The sequence below is a fragment of the Somniosus microcephalus genome, chromosome 22 (assembly GCF_052327205.1).
Source record: "Somniosus microcephalus isolate GS21.2 chromosome 22, FLI_Smic_1.0, whole genome shotgun sequence".
In the NCBI taxonomy this organism is placed as follows: domain Eukaryota; kingdom Metazoa; phylum Chordata; class Chondrichthyes; order Squaliformes; family Somniosidae; genus Somniosus; species Somniosus microcephalus.
Window position 1 is genome coordinate 44261127 of NC_141008.1, and position 18836 is coordinate 44279962.

An 18836-nucleotide genomic window follows, 5' to 3' on the forward strand; every position below is an offset into this window, starting at 1 on the left:
AACACCACCAGTGACCCGGGGCGGCCTCAGAGCAGGCTGCGTTCTGATGCTAATTTTAATAACCTGTGGCTGCTGAAATGCAGTTGCTGAACTCTGACCTACAAAATGGGGGAGGATATTTTTGATTGATAAATTTACTATGGTAACGGAGCAAAGCTCACGTCAGAGATACAGACAGAGATCTGATGTGAAGGGGGGGCTGTAACACTCTCTATGAACTGCTTGAGGAGAAAGGTCACATTGGGAGGAGCTGATCACATTGCTCCGAGGGAGTCTCCGAACACAGCAACCCGCAGACAGGCAACCTGACTAACCCAAGCTACTCTGGCGGTGCTGCGCGTCAGGCTGACAACAAGCTGCACCAAGGTAGGCAGATTCAGGATCCTGACGTGGTGCGTTCCCAGCTGGGTGTATCTGGGAGGCACTGAATGCAGCTGAGCACTTTTTAATCATGAGAGGAGGGGAACAATAAGGGAGCAGGTTTAACGAACACAAGCTTTACACACCTCCCAGCTGCCGTGACATTTAAAAAGTTAAACATACATCCGAACCAAACCCCTGGACAGTGAGTGATGACAGACTATTCAATTGTGGGGGGGATGTGGCATCTAAGCCTGATTGTGTCCTCACGCCTGCACTTTGCAGCAGGAACACTGGGTGATTTTTCTTGGACACTTGTAGTACTCTCTGACCTGTGACCTGCTTCCGATAGTCATCCATTGGCCTCCATATTGGGAAGCACATGTGGATCTCGTATTAGGACAGAATCGAGCTTAGCTGGCCAATCAGTACAACGATCTTTTATAATCTATGCAGAGACATTTATCTCACCTTGTACTGGATAAGACGAGTCTCAGTGAAGTACAGACAGGTACTGGTGCAGCCCTAATACACAGTGCCATTGAATGGAAGGACGGAGGTTGAACCAACCGTTCCTACAAGCAATTTCTCATCTTAAGTTGAGATGTCAAATAACATTTTCTCAGCATTACAATAGTAAGAGAACAGTCAGAGAACAACACAACTTGCATTTATATAATGCCTTTAACGGAGTTAAAAAGTCCCATGGCACTTCACAGGAGCGGAATCAGACAAAAATGTAACACCGAGCCACAGAAAGGGATATTAGGACAGGTGACCAAAGACTTGGTCAAAGAGGTAGGTTTTAAGGAGCGTCTTAAAGGCAGAGCTTAGGGCCTAGTTAGCTGAAGGCACAGCCACCAACAGTTGGGCAAAGGAAGTGGAGGATGCACAAGAGGCCAGAATTGGAGGAGCGCAGAGATCTCAAAGGGTTGTTCGACTGGAGGTTACAGAAACAGAGGGGCGAGGCCATGGATGGATTTGAACACGAGGATGAGAATTTTAAAATCAAGGCATTGCCGGAATGGGTGCCAATGTAGGTCAGTGAGCACAGGGGTGATGGCTGAACCGGACAGTGCGAGTTAGGACACGAGCAGCTTAAGTTTATGGAGGGTGGGAGGTGGGGTGGCCAGCCAGGAGAACATTGGAATAATCGAGTATGGAGGTAACAAAAGCACAGATGAGAAGGGCGAGAACAATTACCATGTTTATTTACAACTGATAGTAAATTCGTTATTGGAAACTATCAAGGACAAAATAAACTTTCATTTGGAAAGGCATGGGTTAATCAAGGAGAGCCAGCATGGATTTGTTAAAGGTAAATCGTGCCTGACAAACTGATTGAATTCTTTGATGAGGTAACAGAGAAGATGGATGAATGGTCTTCTGTGCTGTAAATTTCCATGATTCTCTGATAAGGTTGATCAAGGTAGTGCAGTAGGTCTTGTTTACATGGACTTTCGGAAGGCATTCAACAAAGTGCTACACAGGAGGCTTATTAAGAAGATGGAAGCCCATGGGATGAAGGGGAAAGTGGTGGTATGGATACAAAATTGGCTCAGTGACAGGAAGCAAAGGGTGTTGGTGGATGGATGTTTTTCAGACTGGAGGTGGTTTGCAGTGGTGTTCCCCAAGGGTCAGTTTTGGGTCCATTACGCTTTGCAATTTTTATTAACGACCTAGACTTGGGTGTAGGGAGCAGCATTATAAAGTTTGCAGATGATACGAAACTTAGCAAAGTAGTAGATCATGATGAGGATAGCTATAAACAGGATGGTGAAATGGCCAGAAGCACAGCAGGTGGAGTTCAATGTGGAGAAGTGTGAAGTGATGCACTTTGGGAGGACTAATATGGAAAGACAGTATCCTAGAAATGGCGTGTTTTTGAAAAGTGTAGATCAGCAGAGACCTCTTGGTGGATACACACATCTTTAAAGGTGGCAGGGTTGATAAGGTGGTTAAAAAGGGTCACTTGGGTTTATAAATAGAGGAATAGAATATAAAAGCAGAGATCATACTAGAACTTTATAAATCATTGGTTAGGCACCACACTTCAGGAAAGATGTAAAGGCATTAGAACGGGTACAGAGGAGGTTTACCAGGATGTTACCAGGGATGAGGGGCTTCAGTTATGAGGAAAGGTTGGAAAAGTTAGGACTGTTCTCCTTGGAAGGTTAAGAGGTGATCTAATAGAGGTTTTCAAGATGATGAGAGGTTTTGATAGAATAAATAGGGAAAATCTATTCCGTCTGGTGAGTGGATCAATAATCAGAGGTCATAGATTCAAAATCATTAGAAAAAGATCTAGAGGGGAGATGAGGAGAAATTTTTCACTGAGAGTTGTGGGATCTGGAACGCTCAACCTGAAAATGAGTGGAAACTGGTTCCATAAATAATTTTAAAAGGGAGTTGGACGGGTACTAGAGAATGAGGAACTTACAGGGTTACGGACAAAAAGCGGAAATGGAAGACTAAGCATGACTGCTCTTTCAAAGAGCCAGCACAGGCATGACGGGCCGGATGGCCTCCTTCTGTGCTATAAGTTTCTATGATTCTATAAACTTATGGAAAACAAGATGAAATAGAAAGTCAAATTTAAATCGCTTAAAACATGGAAATCAGTCATTTTAGGCAAGTAGTAACTGAGGGAAAATGGCAGACGTACTTCAGAGCATCAATTTCATGTTGGTAAAATGATACCATCGCAACAGTTCTGTAACCACAGCAGTGTCAGACTGCAGAATATCTGTCAGATGTGTGATTGCTGATTAGACCCGAGGGGAGCACGGACCGGATAAGCCAATATCCTCCCCCCCTCACTCCGATATCCCCCCACCCTCACTCCGATATCCCCCCACCCTCACTCCGATATCCCCCCACCCTCACTCCGATACTCCAATATCCTCACAGCAACGTCATATAGAGACAATATTGGATGATTAACAGAGCCTCACATTCCCATGGGAAAGGAGCAAGAGATTTTCAGGAGGTGACGGTGGCAGTTACGAGACCAGTCGGTATCAATTAAGGCCAGTTTGATTCCCATGTGCAAATTATATTGTTTCTGATGTGAGGAAACCCAACCATAATGGGATTCCTCCCAAGGTTTCTACCTTCCTGCCTTGTGTTTTATGTGATTGCGCTTTCAGCCGTGTCATTCACTACAATGGAGGTATATTGTTATGGAGGGTGAAGGGTCAGTGGGTAGTCAAGAATACTTGGATAGAACCAAACCATTACGAAATAAAGCAGTGCGGATACTTACTTCACTTACTTCCTGTGTAACCTGCCACTATGGCGCCAGGTCCCAGTGTACTACAGGCGCGGGTCCACACACAGACGGTCATGATGCAGTCGGTCATTATTAGCGAGCACTGTTCTCACGTGTTTGTTTGTTTGATGGGGGTGTGCTGTATGTTTAGAGGCTCCCAAAACGGCAGCAGCCAAAGACTCCATTGTCACATCTGTAGTTCCATGCCCATTGGCAGGGTGAATAGCTCTGGGTGGCTACTCACACTCCAATCACAAGTGACTCCAACCCCCTATCATTCATATAAACCCTTTATCAACGAAATTACTTGGGGTTTGTGAAATTGATGAACATATTCTATGAACATTTTAATTTCCCAAGTTTATAGGCAATGTGTGCAGCTGAGGGGAAGCTCCGATTACTGTTGATTTATATACACTACATACATGCTCATTACTGGCCTCAAGCCTCAGAGATGAAAACAGCACAAGGTCAGTGGAGTTCACCCAGCAACGCTACGCAGCACTCAGCTGTCATGCCTGATAAGGCAAACACAGACTTAATGGGCTCATGTCCTATTTTTCAAATGCACTGCCCATCCCCCACAGAATGTGCAGACTCTTTGTAAACATGGACCAAGTCAAAGCTGTGCCACACATTGTCTCACTGGGTTACTATTTAGTAAAATCTCGGTCATGCCAGCTATTTTTTTTTAAATTGAGGAACCTTGCATGCAGGACATCATTCTTGAACTTCACTTTTTCTCCTCCCTTCACCCATCCCCCCCCCCACCTTTTTGTCACTCGATCCTTTGTCCAGTTCTCATCTCTGCTCTTTCGCTGTTTGAGGCGTTAGCAGAATCGCGCCTGTGAAGCACCTTGGGACGTTTTACTACATTAAAGGCACTATATAAATGCACGTTGTTGTTGCTGCGAGTGGTATGACACTCCGCCACCCGGTTTTGACTGAAGCCATTGGTAGCGCTTTCAGAAGCTTCCATATCAGCAAATGGCCATTCAGGTTCTGTGCAGTGGTACTTTGTCCATTAAAGCAAGTATTAAAAGAAGCAGCTTAAAGTTACAATTTAAAAGGACAGAAGTACACAATTTGAAATGTTTTTTTTCCACAAAATTTTAAAACATTTTCAGCCAAATATTAATTTTTGTTTAATTTTATAGTGAATATTTTGTACATTAATTCAATTAATTATGTTTAGGCTAATGTTTAGTGTATTGATTTAATTTTTTTCCAGATAATATTGAATATATTTTTCTTCTGATTATTTTTGGATCAAATCACAGAGGAAATGTTTATGAAGTGAGAAGAAGCAGAGTCGCACTACATCCTACTTCCAAACCCTTGCCCCTCAAGTTATTCCTTGATAAAGTGGTGACTGTCCTCCAATAATCCGACACCTGAATCAGGCAGGTCCGCAGTATTCCAGGACACTGTTGATGACTGACCAGCCATCCTGGCAAACTAAAGGCGTCGGATGGGTAGACTGACCACTGGGTGCAGGATTCTTTCCCCTGGGCTCCAGATAACCGTGCATTCCAAAGACCAGCCAGCAGAGTGGTCCCAGTTAGACACAGCTCGGGAAAACTGTGCCGTTTTAACTGGTTAATCTCCAGCTCTACCCCTGCTCACAAATGGGGGTCCCCAAATCTTAGTTCTGTCATCCGGCATATAAACTCCCTGGACTTGGACAAGTGGAACATGTCCCTATGGGGAGAGTGCACGTGCACCAGAGACGCTACAGGTGGTGAGAATTGGCAGGAGCAAACCTCTGACCCAGGACTACAGGCACTGTATGCAGTGAGGGAACTTTTTTATGCTGCTCCTTTTTTCCCAACACACCATCTCCTGGAGATTCAAAAAACGCAAGACCTCACTCGAGTGGATGTTCTTCATGATGTGAATGTCGTCAGTGAGTGTAAGCAGTACATTCAACTGTGGAGACATTGCACCCAATCCTATTCTCACACGATGCGACACTTAGCTAGTTTTCCAGCAGGGGTTGCTGCTTGGCAGTCAGGAATGGAAACCCTGGTCAGTTCGCCTCATGATAATCCAAGAGTTTGGAGGCCAATTTTATTTTTATATCCATTCTTGGGATGTGGACATCGCTGGCAAGGCCGGCATTTATTGCCCATTCCTAGCTATCTTGAGAAGATGGTGGTGGGCCTTCTGTTTGATATACCCGGGGGCCTTGCTCGGCTACTTCAGAGGGTATTTAGGAGTCAACCATGTTGGTGTGGGACTGGAGTCACAAAGGCCAGACCAGGACAGCAGATTTCCTTCCTTAAAAAGGACATTATTGAACCAGATAGGGTTTTAAGACAATCCAACAACTTTTATTGATACCAGCTTTTTATTTCCAGATTTTTAAAAACTGAATTGAAATTCTCAAACTGCCATGGTGGGATGGGATCTGAACTCACATCGCCCAGTTGAGATCAGCAGAGGCTGGGAATCCAAACCTGGAACCTTCCTACTCTGTGTGGTTCAGCTACTCACTTCTTTATCTAGTTGAACCATTGGGGGAGCTCCAGATTAAACACTTCTAAACACAGCTACACCCATTAAACTGCAATACACAAAATTATATTTAACAGTTGTCCTTACATTTGAACCTTATCATATTTATGATTATTAGGCACAATAAAGCCCCTGCAGTACTCTTGAAAACAAAGTACAGATAGACTATCCTTTATCCGCACTTCCGAAAGCCGAAAACCTCTAAAAACCGAAAGTTTTTTCGTGGAGCGTAAGTCGTGCGCACGACATGACCCGAGTGGCGCCAAACATGACAGGAGTGGTCCGGGAGCTCTGCCTTTCCCTGTGAGCAGGGCAGAGGGTCACAGAGTTCCCTCCTGGGTAGGAGATTGCAGGCCGAGCTGGGCAGTGTGAAGGAGGTACCGGGAGAGTGAACCCAACAATACAGCGGCCCGTCCGATAGCTGCAGCGGCCCGTCCGATAGTCTTTTCTTCCCCCCACCCCCCGACCTGATTTGCGGGCCAGCTTAGTGTAGGAGTCAGTCGATATCCGGCTTTCCCACAACTGGCGGCGGCAATCGAACCCCAGACCCCCGCTAAGTCAAGGAATTCAGATACGGAGCAGGGGGGAGCCGGAAACCTCGATCTAACGGCAGAAATCAGCAGCCGTTTTGTTAGGTTTTTTTTCTTCCCCCTAGCATTTTTTTAAAACAGTCAGACTGTGGAAAGAGTCTCTGTAGCTTAGCAACAGCTTCAGAGACGCTTCCAAGGCAGGGCCCGAGTGTTTACAAGCTGTTGCTAAGCAACAGTGTTTGTTGTCAGATACGGAGATGAAAACCTTCTGAAATCCGAAAAATTCCGAAAACCGAAACACAGCTGGCCCCAAGGTTTTCGGATAAAGGATAGTCTACCTGTATAACAGACTCTTGATCTCATTGTAACAAGCAGTGCAGAAACATTGCGTGGCACAATACACAAGAATAGGATCAAGGCTTACAAGCACTGTACGTGCCCTATAACCCTGTATAATGTTCATTTTTTTTGCATTTCCAATTTTCTTCCCTCAAGTTGCTGTCTCTTGCTGGTGTACAGCTCCACAGGTGCTCATCATAGTTCGGTAGCTCCCCCGAGTGACCATTCTTCCTGTGTGAACCCAGCGAGTTTCAGCAAGTTATTAGATGTATGTGAGGGAAGATCACAGTCAGGCCTGATCTTGTCCTCACCCAATGCCAGCAGAGGTCACTGGATAGCAATCAGGAATAGAAATACCGACTGACTTATACTTTCTTCGACTGCTAGGATCTATGGTCAACTGTAGGGTCTTTACCAGCACACTTCCCCCTGACACAAGTTAGCTTAGTCAAATTGGGCTTGAATCTGGAAATCTTCCTGGGCTGTATGGCTCAGTACCACACCAGACAGTGCACTGACCCAGTAACCTATCAGTGTGAAATATAACACAGACTTTCTGAGCTAAGAGAATGTTAGATCTCATAGCCTGGAGGTGCAGTGCAACAGAGAATGTAATATGAACAACCTCATGAGGGTGGGGTGAAGTGACTGAGTGCTAAACCCAAAAGTCTAACGATGATTGTGGGGTTTAGCAGAGAATATCAAACTGAGAGCCTGATAATTAGGGTGGCTCAGCTGGTTAAGGCATTATGTAGCTGAGTCATATAGCCAGGAAGGCCCCAAATTCAATCCCCAGTCTGTTCTGTTCGCTAATCTCAGCTGAGACGGCAGTGTAAACACTGCAATTATCCCAGTGCCGAGGGAGAGAAAAATCAGTCCCGGTTCTTCCTCATAGTGTGTCCCCGCACGTACGTCCATGCGCATCAGGCAAGCACAGGATACCCTCCAAGGGTGTACAGGTTGCCGACAGAATCAAGACCCACGCGAAATATGGTCAGGGGGGGGGGAGGTGCTGGAGGGCTAAGCGTACCTGTGGTGCTGTACCTTCAGCAAGAAGCAGCATCTGCAGGAGAGGAGGTATGTCGGAAAACTCTCAGCGAAAATTATATGTAAAAATACATTAGAAAATATACAACAAATTAATTTAGTACGTACTTTTAAGGTAGTGTGACCCAAACACAGTACCTTATAAGAGACACCAACGATCTATCTCCTTTGTTATGAAGACCCTGAATCCTAGCACAGTGCAGGAGCTGTACTCTGCACTGTTGCAGCAAGTATGTACCTGTGGTCCAGGATGGTTACACAAGGTGAAGGGATCCCCAGAACAGCACAGCTCTGCAGAAGTTCCTTCTTACGAACCTCCCCTTGACTGTAGAAGTTCCCTGAAAAAAAAAAGAAACATTAGCAGCTTAGGACAGTAACTGCACTGCTCATAATGTAGAGTCTGTACTGGCTCTCAATTTTATTGCAAGGCACATAATGAAATTATGGTGGGATCCATGAGGATCAGAGAGCTGTCTGAGACTTACAATATCAAGCTGAACAGGATGCTCAGTGCAGCAAGAGATATCATTCTTTTAGGAAAATACTTTCTTTCCTGCATTTGAGTTTGTACAGATAGAATACAGGTATGTGTATCCCTTCATTGTTTCGGCATATAACTTGCATTATTTAACGTTAGAAAGATGCCTCTAAATCCACGTGTGTGTTATCTATAAATATATATCCTATGTGAAAATTTACAGTATTAGCATAGCTGATTGAACCTTCTGGTGCTGGGGATCTGAATTTGGAGCCCGTTCAGCTGCAAGTGTCTCTGCTATAATACAATGCTGTCTTGTCCAAGGTGCTTCGCCAGTAATACCAGTTACTGTTTACCAAAGGAGGCCCAAATCCCCAGGGTTGTGGAAATAAGAACATAAGAATTAGGAGCAGGAGTAGGCAATTCAGCCCTTTGAGCCTGCTCCGCCATTTACAAGATCATGGCTGGTCTTCCATCTCAACTCCATCTTCCTGCACTATCCCCATATCCCTTGATTCCCTTAATATCCAAAAATCTATCGATCTCTGTCTTGAATATACTTAACAACTGAGCCTCCATAGTCCTCTGGGGTAGAGAATTTCAAAGATTCACCACCCTCTGAGTGAAGACATTTCTCATCTCAGTCCTAAATGGCCGACCCCTTATTCTGAGACTGTGACCCCTGGTTCTAGGCTCCTCAGCCAGGGGGAACATCCTCCCAACATCTACCCTGTCAAGCCCTGTAAAAAAAAAAAATTATGTTTCAATGAGATCACCTCTCACTCTTCTAAATTCTAGAGAATATAGGCCTAGTCTCCTCAATCTCTCCTCATAGGACAACCCCCCCCATCCAAGGAATCAGTCTGGTGAACCTTCGTTGCACTCCCTCCAAGGCAAGTATATCCTTCTTTAGGTAAGGAGACCAAAACTGTACACAATACCCCAGGTGTGGTCTCACCAGGGCCCTATATAATTGCAGTAAGACATCTTTACTCTTATACTCCAATCCTTTTGTAATAAAGTCTAACATACCATTTGCTTTCCTAATTGCTTGCTGTACCTACATGTTAACTTTTAGTGATTCATGTACAAGGACACCCAGGTCCCACTGAATACCAACATTTCCCAATCTCACCATTTAAAAAATATTCTGCTTTTCTATTTTTCCTACCAAAGTGGATAACTTCACATTTCTCCACATTATATCCCATCTGCCATGTTCTTGCCCACTCACTTAACCTATATAATTAGCAAACAAAGTTCAACACAGATAAATGTGAGGCATTATATTTTGGCAGGAAGAATAGGGAGGTCACTTATTACTTGGAGGGTGCGAATCTAGGTGGGGTAGAGGAACAAAGGGATCGCGGAGTAAAATACACAAATCACTAAAAGTTGCAACACAGGTTAGCAAGGCCATAAAAAAGCAAACCAAGCACTAGGGTTTATTTCTAGAGGGCTAGAAGGGAAGTTATGCCAAAGCAGTATTGAACCTAGGTTAGACCACACTTATAGACTACTGCGTACAGTTCTGGTTGCCATATTATAAAAAGGATATAGAGGCACTGGAGAGGGTGCAGAGAAGATTTACAAGGATGATAGCAGAAATGCGAGGGTATACATACTTTTGTTTATTCGTTTGTGGGATGTGGGCGTTGCTGGCAAGGCCAGCATTTATTACCCATCCCTAATTGCCCTCGAGAAGGTGGTCGTGAGCCGTCCTCTTGAACCGCTGCAGTCCGTGTGGTGAAGGTTCTCCCACAGTGCTGTTAGGGAGGGAGTTCCAGGATTTTGACCCAGCGACGATGAAGGATCGGTGATATAGTTCTAAGTCAGGATGGTGTGTGACTTGGAGGGGAACTTGGAGGTGGTGGTGTTCCCTTGCACCTGCTGCCCTTGTCCTTCTAGGTGGAAGAGGTCGCAGGTTTGGGAAGTGCTGCCGAAGAAGCCTTGGTGTGTTGCTGCAGTGCATCTAGTAGATGGTACACACTGCAGCCACGGTACGCCAGTGGTGGAGGGAGTGAGTGTTTAAGGTGGTGGATGGGGTGCCAATCAAGTGGGCTGCTTTGTCCTGGATGGTGTCAAGCTTCTTGTTGTTGGAGCTGCACTCGTTGTTGGAGCTGCACTCATCCAGGCAACTGGAGAGTATTCCATCACACTCCTTACTTGTGCCTTGTAGATGTTGGAAAGGCTCTGGGCAGTAAGAAGGTGAGACACTCGCTGCAGAATACCTAGCCTCTGACCTGCTCTTGTTGCCACAGTATTTATATGGCTGGTCCAGTTAAGTTTCTGGTCAATGGTGACCCCCAGGATGTTGATGGTGGAGGATTTGGCGATGGTAATGCTGTTGAATGTCAAAGGGAGGTGGTTAGAATCTCACTTGTTGGAGATAGTCATTGCCTGGCACTTATGTGGCGCGAATGTTACCTGCCACTTATCAGCCCAAGCCTGACGTCATCCAGGTCTTGTTGCATGCAGGCATGGACTGCTTCATTATCTGAGGAGTTGTGAATGGCACTGAACACTGCAGTCATCAGCGAACATCCCCATTTCTGACCTTATGTTGGAGGGAAGGTCATTGATGAAGCAGCTGAAGATGGTTGGGCCTAGGACAATGCCTTGAGGAACTCCTGCAGCGATGTCCTGGGGCTGTGATGATTGACCTTCAGCCACCACAACCATCTTCCTTTGTGCTAGGTATGACTCCAGCCAGTGGAACGTTTTCCCCCCCCCGATTCCCATTGACTTCAGTTTTACTAGAGCTCCTTGATGCCACACCCAAAGGTCAAATGCTGCCTTGATGTCAAGGGCAGTCACTCTCTCCTCACCACTGGAATTCAGCTCCTTTGTCCATGTTTGAACCAAGGCTGTAATGAGGTCGGGGGCCGAGTGGTCTTGACGGAACCCAAAGTGGACATCAGTGAGCAGGTTATTGATGAGTAAGTGCCGCTTGATAGCACTGTCAATGACACCTTCCATCACTTTGCTGATGATTGAGAGCAGACTGATGGGGCGGTAATTGGCCGGGTTGGATTTGTCCTGCTTTTTGTGGACAAGACATACCTGGGCAGTTTTCCACATTGTCGGATAGATGCCAGTGTTGGAAGTATACTGGAACAGCTTGGCTAGAGACGCGGCTAGTTCTGGAGCACAAGTCTTAAGCATGATAGCCGGGATGTTGTCGGGGCCCATAGCCTTTGCTGTATCCAGTGTGTTGAGCCATTTCTTGATATCACGTGGAGTGAATAGAATTGGCTGAAGACTCGCTTCTATGATGGTGGGGACCTCAGGAGCAGGCCGATATGGATCATCCACTCGGCACTTCTGGCTGAAGATGGTTGCAAACGCTTCAGCAATGTCTTTTGCACTCACGAGCTGGGCTTCACCATCATTGAGGATAGGGATATTCATGGAGCCTCCTCCTCCCCCCGTTAGTTGTTTAATGGTCCACCACCATTCATGACTGGACGTGGCAGGACTGCAGAGCTTTGATCTGATCCGTTGATTGTGGGATCGCTTCACCCTGTCTATAGCATGCTGCTTCTGCTTTTTAGCATGCATGTAGTCATGTGTTGCAGCTTCCCCAGGTTGGCACCTCATTTTTAGGTATGCCTGGTGCTGCTCCTGGCATGCTCTTCTACACTCCTTATTGAACCAGGGTTGGTCCCCTGGCTTGATGGTAATGGTAGAGTGAGGGATATGCCGGGCCATGAGGTTACAGATTGTGGTGGAATACAATTCTGCTGCTGCTGATGGCCCACAGCACTTCATGAATGCCCAGTTTTGAGCTGCTAAATCTGTTCTGAATCTATTCCATTTAGCACAGCGGTAGTGCCACACAACACAATGGAGGGTGTCCTCAGTGTGAAGACGGGACTTCGTCTCCACAATGACTATGCGGTGGTCACTGCTACCAATACTGTCATGGACAGATGCACCTGCGACAGGTAGATCGGTGAGGGCGAGGTCAAGTAGGTTTTTCCCTCGTGTTGGTTCTCTCACCACCTGTCGGAGGCCCACTGGCAGCTATGTCCTTCAGGACTCGGCCAGCTCAGTCAGTCGTGGTGCTACCGAGCCACTCTTGGTGATGGACATTGAAGTGCCCCACCCAGAGTACATTTTGTGCCCTTGCTACTCTCAGGATTTATTCCAAGTGGTGTTCAACATGGAGAAGTACTGATTCATCAGCTGAGGGAGGGCGGTAGGTGGTAATCAGCAGGAGCTTTCCTTGCCCATGCTTGACCCGCAGCCATGAGACTTCATGGGGTCCGGAGTCAATGTTGGGGACTCCCAGGGCCACTCCTTCCCGACTGAATACCTCTTTTAAAACCCTAGGATGTAAGCCATCAGGTCCAGGGGATGTGTCAGCTTTTAGTCCCATTAATTTCTCCAGTACTATTTCTTTACTAATACTAATTTCTTTAAGTTCCTCATTCCCACTAGACGCTTGGTTCCCCATTATTTCCAGAATGTTTGTGTCTTCTTCTGTGAAGACACATACAAAGTATTTGTTTAATGTCTCTGCTATTTCCTTATTTCCCATTATAATTTCTCCTGTCTCTGCCTGTAAGGGATCCACATTTACTTTCACTAATCTCTTCCTTTTTGCATACCTATAGAAGCTTTTACAATCTGTTATGTCTCTTGCTAGTTAACTCTCGTATTCTATTTTCTCTCTCTATCAATTTCTTGGTCCTCCTTTGCTGAATTCTAAAATCCTTCGGCTTACTACTCTTTTTGGCAACATTATAAGCCTCTTCCTTTAATCTAATACTGTGGCGGAGCCACTAAGGGACTCCGATCAATTGTATATAATTCCCTTTAATAATGTTAGCTACAGCCTGAGTCTGTATCTTTGTTTTCACTGTTTACTTGTACGTCACGCCGTTCACCACGTGATCCCCCACCGGCGGGAAAAACGTGATGACGTCAGCCACGGGTCCGCCCAAGCAGTCCTCGTGGAGCCTCCGAACTGACTAGACCTATATTCGATGTTCTCCTGTAATTATCCGTTAAACTCTGTTAGTTTTCATTAAACCGCATTTATTTGATCGCCTGAGTGTACCTCAGTCTTTTGATAGGAACTAGACATTCCTACAATACTATCCTTTAACTTCTCATTAGCCGCAGTTGGACCATTTTTCCCATGGGGTTTAGGAATGTATATTCGTTGTGAATTATGAATTCTTTATTTAAGTGTTTGCCATTGCTTATCTACCATCATATCTTTTAATCCAGTTTCCCAACCTATCTTAGGCAACTCATCTCCAATACCGACGTAGTTTGCTTTGTTCAGATTTAAGACCCTAGTTTCGGACTTAACTAAATCACTCAAACTCAATATAAAAGTCTATCATATTATGATCACTGCACCCCAGAGGCTCCTTTACTACAAGGTTATTAATTAGCCCTGTCTCATTACACAATACTAGATCTAAAATAGCCTGTTCCCCAGTTGGTTCCTCGACATATTGATCTAGAAAACTATTGAATGCATTCCATGAACTCGTCTTCTGCACTATTACACTACTACAAATCTGGTTTGCCCAATCTATATGAATAGAGCAACTAGCATAAAAATAGAATGTATTTTACACCTAAATATTCTGATCTTCCTCATCCATAAATGCCAAAGTACCAATGTTAACTATTTAGAGAGAGATTTCTTAAGAACCAATTGCTTTATTAAATCGTACAAATCGGGCTGTGGGCTGGCACACTTATTGCACACATACTAGAATTGCAGCTTTTAATTATATCTGTGCTCCCTGGAAACAGTAAGGACTGCAGCTATAACTTATAAAGAGAGGCACATAGTACAACGCAAGGAAGTTCGAACAGAGAAGGTTAAGGTGAGATTTAATAGAGGTGTTCAAAATAATACGGGCTTTTGATAAAATAAGGAGAAACTGTTTCCACTGGCAGGAGGGTCAGTAACCAGAGGGCACAGGTTTAAGGTAATTAGCAAAAGAACGAGAGGGAAGATGAGAATCTTTTTTTATACAGCAAGTTATGATGATCTGGAATGCACTGTCTGAAAGGGTGGTGGAAGCAGATTCAATAGTATCTTTCAAAAGGGAATTGTATAGTTGAAATGGGAAAAATTGCAGGGCTCTGGGGAAAGAGCGGGGGAGGAGCATGAATTGGAGAGCTCTTTCAAAGAGCCGGCACAGGTATGAATGGCCTCCTTCTGTGCTGTAAGATTCGAGTTTGGGCCATATTAGTAAACAGGGGATGTTTCTAGTTACCAAGTGACTCTGATGCAATCATTGATGTGTAAATCTATGGCTTAGTTTTAGCAACATAGGGAAGGAGCCAAGGTTCTGTCCAGCCACTGCCCACATTGAGACTCGGATGACGCCACCAACCCCTTTTAAAAGAAATCCAAGTCACAGCCTGCATATGAAAGCTTATAAAGCAAGCTTCATTTCACCACAATCTTTATGGCTATTAGACAAAAGATAATAGGTTTAGAAAATATATAAAACTCTGAGGTATGATTGAATAGCCAACAATGATTTCCCCAACAAGGCTTTTCCCGACGATTGACAGACTCGGCCCTTGACCTCATCCTTCAAATATTCAAGTTGCCCACAATGTGACAGAGCACTGCTACTTTAATCCAGCTCTTCAACAACCATCCCACGTACAACAGCACCTGCTGAAAACAGCAGGCATCAGACTCCAGCATCACAAATAATGTATGCCCAGTACAGGATATGACAAGATCAGGACAAATAAGCAAATTCCATCAGATTGTTTTCTGCCCGTTTCTGTCACTCTTTTAGTTCCATCCTTGCAAAAATTTCCCCACAGAAATATTACACATGTGGGGAAGGGAGAAAATGTTATTGTCAGTTCAACGATCACTCCACACACAGCAATAAAACCTGGCTCACCCAGACTGCACTGAAAGTCATCTACATTCACACTACATGAATGAATCAGTGATCCTGGTTCAGCTGATAAGAGAGTCTGGCTGAGAATAAGTAATTATTCTAAAAGGAATATTGACCTGAATCTGGAACACACACACACGGGTGTCAGCCTTGGCTCAGTGGTAGCTCTCTAGCCTAAGTCAGAAGGTCGTTGGGTTCAAGCCTAACTCCAGAGACTTGAGCACATCGCTGACACCTTACCTCAGCAATGAAAGATTACTGCATTGTCAGAGTTGCTGTTTCCGGCCCCTTCTATCCTCTGAGGTGAACACAATAGATCGCATGGCATTATTCGAAGAACAGTAGGGGAGTTCTCTCAGTGTCCCGGCAAACATTTACCGATCAATCAACATCATTAAAACAAATTACCTGGTCATTTACAAAAGCAAAATACTGCGGATGCTGGAAATCTGAAATAAAAACAGAACATGCCGGAAATACTCAGCAGGTCAGGCAGCATCTGTGGAGAGAAACAGAGTTAACATTTCAGGTCGATGACCTTTCATCAGAACATCGACCTGAAACGTTGACTCGGTTTCTCTCTCCACAGAAGCTGCCTGACCTGCTGAGTATTTCCGGCATGTTCTGTTTTTATATCTGGCCATTTATCTTGAGAGCTTGTTGTGCCCAAATTGACTGTAACACTTCCCTTCATTACAACAGTGACTATACTTCAAAAAGTGTTTTATTGGCTGTGAAGCACTTTGGGACATGAGGTTGTAAAAGGCGCTAAAGAAATGAAAGTTATTTCTTTTTGTATTTAGATTTGGGACTAAATTTTAAATTTATCAAAAAACATTGGACTGTCTCATCAAGGTTAGGCACAGAATGGGGTTAAATACACTCCCAGGGCAGGTACAGCACGGGTTAGATACAGAGTAAAGCTCCCACTACACTGTCCCATCAAACACTCCCAGGGCAGGTACAGCACGGGTTAGATACAGAGTAAAGTTCCCTCTACACTGTCCCATCAAACACTCCCAGGGCAGGTACAGCACGGGCTAGATACAGAGTGAAGTTCCCGCTACACTGTCCCATCAAACACTCCCAGGGCAGGTACAGCATGGGTTAGATACAGAGTAAAGCTCCCGCTACACTGTCCCATCAAACACTCCCAGGGCAGGTACAGCACAGTTTAGATACAGAGTAAATTTATTCGAGTTTTTTGAGGATGTAACTAGTAGGGTAGATAAAGGGGAACCAGTGGATGTAGTATATTTGGATTTCCAAAAGGCATTCGATAAGGTGTCACATAAAAGGTTATTACACAAGATTACGGCTCATGGGGTTTGGGGTAATATAGTAGCATGGATAGAGAATTGGTTAACGGACAGAAAACAGAGAGTAAGGATAAATGGATCTTTTTCAGGTTGGCAGGCTGTAACTAGTGGGGTGCCGCAAGGATCAGTGCTGGGGCCTCAACTATTTACAATCTATATTAATGACCTAGATGAAGGGACCGAGTGTAATGTATCCAAGTTTGCTGATGATACAAAGCTGTGAGAAGAACACAAAGAGTCTGCAAAGGGATATAGATAGACTAAGGGCTGGACTTTCCAAGCCCCGAGGAAGCGGGCATGGACAGCACGCAAAAATCGGAGAAATTGGGGGCGGGTGGCAAACCCGCCCCATCCCGCCTCTGTGCCCACTTGCCAGGAGGCGGGAAGATGTGCTGCTTTGGGTCCCGTCTCCTGGAGGCGGGAAAGGCTTTTAATCCTTTTAACTGCCTGTTGACAGGCAGAAAAAAGGATTAGTGCCATTTTACCTTCACAGGTGAAGGCTTCCCGACCTCGGGGAAACCCGCCGGGTTGGAGAAGACGTGGAGGAGGTCTGCGGTGGTCGGAGGCACCTGGAAGTAAGGTGTAGAGGTGAGTGATGGGTGCAAGTGTGGAGTGGTAAGTAAGCAAGGTGAGTGATTAGTTTAAAAAAGTGTTCACTTACCTTTTTTCCTTCTACAGCCTTTAGCCGCGGTGGATCGGGAGGGGGAACATCCACCTTGTCAATTTCAGGTAATGGCTGATGGACCCTCTGATCCATCAGACATCTTAAATTTACTAATTTTCAATGTTTGATGAGTCCTCACCACAGAGACTTATCAACCTAAAGAGAATGTCAGTGTTTCACAGAGCTGTCAAACGCCGTCATTTCTTCTTTCAAGAAGTCTTGACAGATGGCACGTCCGACGTTGACATGAGCTGTCAGTGACTTTTTCCCGAATTGGCCTGCTGAACCCGCAGCGCAGGCTTAACAAGCTCAAGCAGGGGAAAATCCCTCTGAATGGTTAGGCGAGGATAGAGGCGGAACATTGACACGACAAGCAGCAGTCCCGCCTCCAACTCACCTCCATTCACAAAATCCAGCCTTAAGTGAGTGGGCAGTAAGGTGGCAGATGGAGTATAATGTAGGGAAATGTGAGGTTATTCACTTTGGTAGGAAGAATAGAAAAAACGAATATTTTTTAAATGGTGAGAAACTTTCAAATGCTGGTGTTCAGAGAGATTTGGGTGTCCTTGTGCAAGAAACACAAAGCTAGCATGCAGGTACAGCAAGCAATAAGGAAGGCAAATAGCATGTTAGCCTTTATTGCAAGGGGGTTGGAGTATAAGAGTAAGGAAGTCTTGTTACAATTGTACAGGGCCTTGGTGAGACCACACCTGGAGTACTGTGCACAGTTTTGGTCTCCTTATCTAAGAAAGGATATACTTGGCCTTGGAGGCGGTGCAACAAAGGTTCACTAGATTGATTCCTGGGATGAGAGGGCTGTCCTATGATGAGAGATTGTGTAGAATGGGCCTATATTCTCTGGAGTTTAGAAGAATGAGAGGTGATCTCATTGAAACATACAATAAGGTGCATAAAAGAGTGAGTGTGTTGGATAGTACTAGTGGCAGCAGTAGTACCATATTAGATAGGAGCAGACAAAGAAAGACTACAAAAAAATCAAAAATGGATTTAGAATGCATGTACCTAATTGCACAAAGTGTGGTGAATAAGGTTGGTAAGCTACAAGCACAATTGGCTGTGCGGCAATATGATGTTGTGGCAATAACGGAAACGTGGCCTAAAAACGGTGAGGACTGGCCACTTAATATTCAAGGGTGCAAGGTGTTCAGAAAAGATAGGGAAGGAAAAAAGGGTGGTGGAGTGGCAGTGTTGATTAAGGAAGACATTGTAGTGTTGGAAAGGGAGGATGTTCTTGAGGGGACAAGGACAGAATCCATTTGGTTAGAGTTGAGGAGCAAAAAGGGTATGATCACGCTATTGGGGGTATTCTATAGGCCTCCAAATAGTGAGAGGGAGGTGGAGGAGCAAATCTGCAGGGAAATCGCAGAGATATGCAAGAGCTATAGAGTGGT

At 45.0% G+C, this 18836-nt stretch overlaps 2 protein-coding genes across 2 annotated transcripts in view; one reads left to right on the forward strand and one right to left on the reverse strand.

The window, feature by feature from the left end:
- Positions 1-18836, reverse strand: part of pigl (phosphatidylinositol glycan anchor biosynthesis, class L) — a 131839-nt gene that overhangs the window by 65118 nt on the left and 47885 nt on the right. Inside the window, exon 4 of the mRNA XM_085965104.1 lies at positions 8303-8402. Coding sequence (XP_085821230.1) covers positions 8303-8402 — 100 coding nt within the window. The remainder of the gene's footprint in view (positions 1-8302; positions 8403-18836) is intronic.
- The window catches only part of ncor1 (nuclear receptor corepressor 1), a 372353-nt gene continuing 353800 nt past the window's right edge, over positions 284-18836 (forward strand). The window contains exon 1 of the mRNA XM_085964552.1: positions 284-366. The gene's annotated coding sequence lies outside the window, so the exon portion shown is untranslated. The remainder of the gene's footprint in view (positions 367-18836) is intronic.